The following is a 6,658-nucleotide window of genomic DNA, read 5'->3' as shown; positions in this document are numbered from 1 at the left end:
ATCCAAAAAATTCATTCACGCTTTTGAATCTTCAATCTCTATTGGTGATTGAAATTTTCGTAACTTAAAAAATTTAAAATTAAATAAATAAATAAAAAACCTCAGAGTTGTACTCATTTTGTAGTTTTACGATGAGTCATTTTGTAATATGATGGGCATTTGTGTGAAGAAAAAACCTCTGAAGTTCCATGGCTGATAAAAGAAATTCTCTCCAATCTCTTTTTATAGAGAGAGGGGTTTGTGCGTGTTTTTATACATCCTTCATAGTTGTATTATCACGAAGCAGGTCCAATGGATTTAGATTGGTACTGCCGATTCCCAAAGCATGAGTGTTTAATGTGTTATTAATTTCATTTCATTGGCTTTTGCACATGACAGCAAAATTAAAAATAATTAGATTGTACACGTGTATAGTAAAATTGGACTCTAATTTTAGATTCTAATTGAACAATTGGAATGATAATATATGATAGTAACAACAATAGGAAAATTCAAATAAAATTTCGAATTAAATTGTAACAATCTGAATAAAAAATTCCAGTAGAAAGACAGGGTGGAGTGATCCACTCCAAGAAGGCAACCAAACTTGCGTAAATATAGAATAATAAATCTCTCTCCAGAAAATTTAAATTGTTCATAACTTTTACCTTCACTGAACATTTTAAAAACATAGTGACTCACATCTACCATCCAGACATCTACAGCCGGGTCCTCTCCAATTCGCGTGAGATACCATTGATTACTAAGTTTCTTTGCAGCCTGCAAAAAGTATCATCCATCGGTCCACAGCAGTGCTTTCTTCATTATTATAGGTGCCAAATCTGAACAAAAAACCAAATATAAGGATAGTGAATTTTAGGCATAATGTGCATCTAATCACATATTAGCAATTTATAACAAATGTAAAGATGCAAACTTTGTAAGTGAATAGTAAACAAAACTCAGTGTCAGAACCAAGAAGAAAGCACTTTAATCCGAAACTCAATGTAAAGATGTAAACTTTGTAAGCAATTTATAACAAAGATGCAAACTCTGCCTTTGCTATCTTTTTGGAAATTATGTAATGTATCCAAACCAAGTTCTTATCACCGATATTAATCTCTTTGGTTTTCACGTTTAACTACAAAATCAAGAAAAAACTTAATTAGTACAGTAACTCACTTGACCCGATACATAGAAGTGGTTTTAATGAGAATGAGCCCACATACATTTAGCCATATGATGCAAAATTCAACTTCAATTTCAGATTCTAGACATATGGCACAAAATTAGAGTTCTAATTTGGAATTCAATTTCACACTCTCTCTGCTTCACCTATTATTTTATATATAGATAAGTCACAAGACTTGTTTTAAAAAAATCACGCAACTAAAAGTATACGTATATAATCATTTCAACTACCACAAATTAAGTTGGATTTTTCTCCAAACGAGATAACATCTATCCTACTCTTAATCCATTTTCTTCCTTGTATCACCTAATCCCTCTCTGCCGTACTTTATTTTGAATTGCAGAAAATATACTTTTCATACTTGACTTCATCTATCTAGCCAAAGAAATGAGATTAAAAAAAAATTAATAAATAAAAATAATAATAATGAGAATGACCCATGAAGCAATAAAAGGCTTGGAAGAAGATACTAGGTTGCTTCCTATCTACCCAAAGGAAAAAAAAAAAAAAAAAGAAAAAAAAATGATGCTATTTTGTCATGCCCAAGCCTCTTGTTCTAGGAAGAATCCTCAAATAAAAGTCATCAAAGTCTACCTACCACCACGAGCCCCATTGCCTACGTGGCCACCGGGGTGATGAAGTCATGGTGATATATCTATAATCTAAAATCTACAAAGCTTGTGATTTATGGTGCTTCGTGGAACCAAATATATATATATATTATTCGCATCAATATCTTTTTTCCAATTCCATCCTTAAATAAACAAAAAATCCAATTTTGCCTCCAAGACTTTCCAGAAACCCGTCTATTCCACATCATGCTAGCCCGCTCATGCCAAACATTTCTCCGCCACACCTCCACGTGCTTGTCTCACGTGCCATCACTTGGAATCTACCATTGTTTCCAAATTAACGGTCATGATCTCTTTAATCAAAGTCATACTTTTGACCACGTTTGAAGCCTCCATAAATAGCCAAGCGCCCCACGCTCTCTTCCTTCCTTCTTACAAAAGGAAGAGTTTGGTTCAAGTCCTAGAGTTGTTTCCTCATTTTTCTTCTTCTGGGGGCCATGAGTGAAACCATGTCTGGCCCTGAAAACTGGCTCCAATTCTATCAACAACAAAACCTCTCTACTTCTCAGATGTCTGATTCCACAATTGTAACCACCACTGTCACTTCCAATAGTCCAATTGGGTCCGGCAATTCTAGCGCAAACACTGGTCACTTGAGCCCAGAAGGCCGTGTATCCAAGCCAATACGTAGGAGATCCAGGGCTTCTAGACGAACCCCAACAACTTTACTCAACACAGACACTACAAATTTCAGAGCCATGGTGCAACAATTCACTGGCGGCCCTAGTGCACCCTTTGCCTCAGGAGCTCACCATGGTGCACCACCAAACTTTGGTTTTGCATTAGGAACCAACCGTCAAGCTCATCATCATCATCCAGCAATGATGTTACCTCCTACAGGTCATGGATTTCATTTACAGCCTCAACAACAGTTACTATACCCTCATCATCATCATCATCAGCAAGGCCAGCAGCAATACATGTTTTCTCTAGGAAACAATAGTAGTCATAGTACACATCATGGTCAAGATCATGCTCTTCTTCAAAGACTCGGAAGCTCAAGACCCAGTAGTAACATGGGATCAGTAGTCTCTGATGGGTTTGTGATTGAAGGTGTTGGTGTTCCATCTTCCTCACAAGTACCTCCTGCTTCAACTGTTAGGCCCTCCAATGAGAATAGGAGTAACAGTTTCTTGTTTTGAGAAAAAGACATAAAGAAGAAAGTTAGGTACTGACTTGTCTTAGGGAGAAATTGTTGACCAATGTAAATACATTTCCTTTTCTTTTCACTTTGATAGAAATTGTCGGCTACACTTTAATGTGGCTTGGAATTTGGATAGGGGGAATTTTTTTTTTCTTTCTTTTTTTTTTTTTTTTTTCATTTCCTCTGGGTAGCTATTCCTGACTTCATATTCTGTTGTTTCTGGATTGCTGGGAATTTGGCAAATGATCCTTTGGCTACCAAATTTTTAGGGAAATCAATGTTTTTTGTTGTTGTTGTTGTTTTTTTTTTGGTGCGGTTGCAATGAATATATTCAATAACGTTGGAGTGCAAATGTGTTTATTAAATTCAGTAAACCCACTTGTTTTTCGTTTTAACAATTACCCTTATTTATTATTTAGATGTTGAAACCGATCGTTTTTTAATTGATTTGTTTTTTTCTTCTTTCGAACATAGTGGTTTCAGACTCAAACCGTCATAATTGTATAAATTAACTGTGGATTAATTTTTTTTATTACTATTATTTTTATTTTCTTGCATGATTATATACTATTAATTAGATAATTTTTCTTCGTAAAATCTCTAGGGTTTAATAAGGGATCTGGGTTCAATTTTTCTTTACACAAAAAATATATAAGTGTATTGGCACGATGATAAAGAGTTATTTAAAAAAAATCTAAAAAATAATAAAATAGAAAAATGAACTTGTGAAAACCCATATTAAATTAATAGGTTTTTTTTACTAGTTAATTTTTCCTCAGAAAAAAAAAAAAAATACTGGTTAATTTATTGAAAGCTATATATTATCCTTAGTACATTCAGCTAAATTGACTACCGATTCTTCTCCAAAAAATTTTGACTATTGATAATTTCACATTACATCATGGATAAATTATAATAATCGATAAATTAACACACTAATTTGAGATTAATTTACAATCATCCACCATCTAAGTTTTTGTTCAATTTACCAATTAGCAAAATGATAAATTTTAAATAAAAAATGTTCGTTAGAGAATTTTCATCATTCATAAAACATATTGCAAATGATCTCCTAGTTTAATCTTGGTTGTTCAATTAAAACTTTAAACTTTTTAAGTGTTTCAATTTTCATTTTCAACACGTTATTACGAACTAAAGTAATAAAAATTAAAATAAATTATACCTAAAATTTATTTCAATACTAAAAGACATATATGTCACTTCATATCTCTTTTTTTGGGGAATTTAAGCAGTATCTAGTGTTGAAATGAACTCATAAAATGGTGGCATTTTTATTAAATTTTGCTTATCTGTTAGGATTTCTTAAGTTGTTACATCACTCTTTTTTATACATTGACGTTTATTTTTTATTTTTTATTTTTTATGTTTCCAAATTAGGGCGTTTAAATCCTTTCGTGGATTTCCATTAATTTTTTTTTTCTAAAAGATTTAAATTTCTGCAATTTCAAAATTATAGGTTTGAACTGATGCAAATAAAATTTCACAGTTTATTTTAAAACTGAAGGACATATCGATGGTTTTGATTATGTAATTATTCATTTATGGCAATTGTTTTAGGGTTAAATCATTTTATTTAAAAAATAAGTTGAGCAAAAATATAGTTGTATTTACTATTTAGGATCAAAAAAAAAAAAAAAAAGACTTTATGAAACTATAACTACCTATTAAAATAAGCTATTAAAAAAAAAAGCTTTTTATTTTCCTTTTATTTATTTATTAGCAAAACGCTAAAGCCATTTAAACCAAGAAAAAAGCCAGGTCAACCACGTGCAGATAAGCAGATTAAGAATTAGATTTCAAATACTTGGGTTTAAAAGATCCAATTAAAGTGACAAATTATTATTTTCTCTTAAATTAAGGAATGAAATTTTATTTATTCACCGAATAGATACAAGAAAGTGGATTCTAGTTAGCTCAACTTATAAAATCTCTTACACTCCATTTGTTTCGATGGAAAACATTGTGCAAAGATAGTTTTTTGTATTTTCCAATATTTGATAACATTAAAAAATGGGTTAAATGAAAACTATTTTTAGTCAACATAAAAAGTATGACTTACATTAGAAATTGTTTTCCACTAATTTTTTTAGAAAATAACTCTATCTCACAATAAGCTAAATAAAGAATGTTAAAATATTGTTTTTCAACTCATTTAAGGTTACTACCAAACATAGGAAAATGAGATAATTTTATAAAAAATATTTTTTGAAAAATGACTTATTTTATAGAAAACATCTTTGCCAAAACAAACAGAATTTTACTATAAAATAAGATATTTCAGATTCAAACTCTCCTTATACCAAAATTAATTGATCTCTTAGTTCTCATCCAAAAAAATATATATATTGATATCTTAATTTGATAATAAAACACAATTATCATAAAGCAAACATTACATGTTGAAATTCTATTATATTTATTTTATTTTAAAAAGTGCTTTGTCCGCCCAACTTTTTTATCACAAGGCCGAAAGATTATAGATGCTTTATACATTTTTGCACGTAAATTAAAAAAGAGATTATCTCGATGAAATTGTGTATTAGGCCTCATGAAATTAATTGAAAATGTGAAGGGGATCCAATAGCGAAGTGGAAGGAAACATGTTTTAAGCATCGTCAAGGTAGATGGGTATATCAGCGGTTTCTGAAAAACTTCATTGATAGTGATAGATTATGTTTGAGTGAGAAAAGGGTTGGGAAGAGGGGCTGAATGATAGCTCATGATGGGACCCATTGGCATCAAAAGGAAAAAAAAGTTGCACTTGGCAAAGTCAAAATGCACCTCTAATCCTTGCTAATTTGAAATTAAAATGGGTGGCTTTTGATTCACTAAGATTACATCAATCTTTGATTGGTTGGAAGAGCATTATTAGCTACTCTTAATTTTCAACCTTATTACAGTGTTATAAATCATATTGTCAAACACGTGGATATGTACGTTTTACAATTTGTTATGATATGAAGATAGGCTTAGCCCTCAGATGATTAGGATGGACGGCAATTGATCAGTATGAATTGTTGCATTTTGGATTCTTATAGAATATTATTTCCTTGTAATATACTCAATTACTCATCACTCTGAATAATTATAGCCTACTTCGTATTTTTGCTAAATATTTAATTATAGTTTTCTTCGTCCGGTGTGTACTCCTCTTCCTCTTTCCCGTCAACTTTCTCATGATGCATAAATTCTTGTTTATTGTCATCGTTGTCGTCATCATCATTATTATCAATATCGATCAAAATTTAAAAAAAAAAAAATTTGAATTCAAATATACAACATATGATAAATATACATTTAGTCATATAACAGGTTCAATTCACCACATTATTGGTATATGAGATTTTTGGAGTGTGTCATGTGTAAGGAGGGCTAAAACTATAACACAACTTTTTTTTTTTTTTTTTTTTATATAAAATAAAAAATAAAATTCTTACTTCTTGTCATCATCACCATTATCATTATCATTAACATCAAAATTGATTAACAATTTCTCTTTTTTTTTTTTTTTTTTTTTTTTTTTGGAGAAACAACAATTTCTCATTTAAATTCAAATATGCAACATATGATAAATACATTTGGCCATATGGTATGATGTGGATGAACAAATAAGCATTGGAATATGACTGATATAAGGTTAAAATCTATAGTTTCTATACAATATATAAATTTTTTGTGGGGTACGAGAAA

At 30.6% G+C, this 6,658-nt stretch overlaps 1 protein-coding gene across 1 annotated transcript; it reads left to right on the top strand.

The window, feature by feature from the left end:
• The first annotated feature begins 2,160 nt into the window (after positions 1-2,160).
• Positions 2,161-3,299, top strand: LOC126721075 (VQ motif-containing protein 22-like). The gene has a single exon (XM_050424077.1). The coding sequence runs from the start codon at positions 2,241-2,243 to the stop codon at positions 2,943-2,945; it is 705 nt and encodes a 234-aa protein (XP_050280034.1). The 5' UTR covers positions 2,161-2,240; the 3' UTR covers positions 2,946-3,299.
• Positions 3,300-6,658: the final 3,359 nt, after the last annotated feature.

Source organism: Quercus robur, chromosome 4 (assembly GCF_932294415.1).
Source record: "Quercus robur chromosome 4, dhQueRobu3.1, whole genome shotgun sequence".
Lineage (NCBI taxonomy): Eukaryota > Viridiplantae > Streptophyta > Magnoliopsida > Fagales > Fagaceae > Quercus > Quercus robur.
Note: the sequence above shows the minus strand (reverse complement) of the source record. Positions and strands in the feature narration are given on the sequence as shown.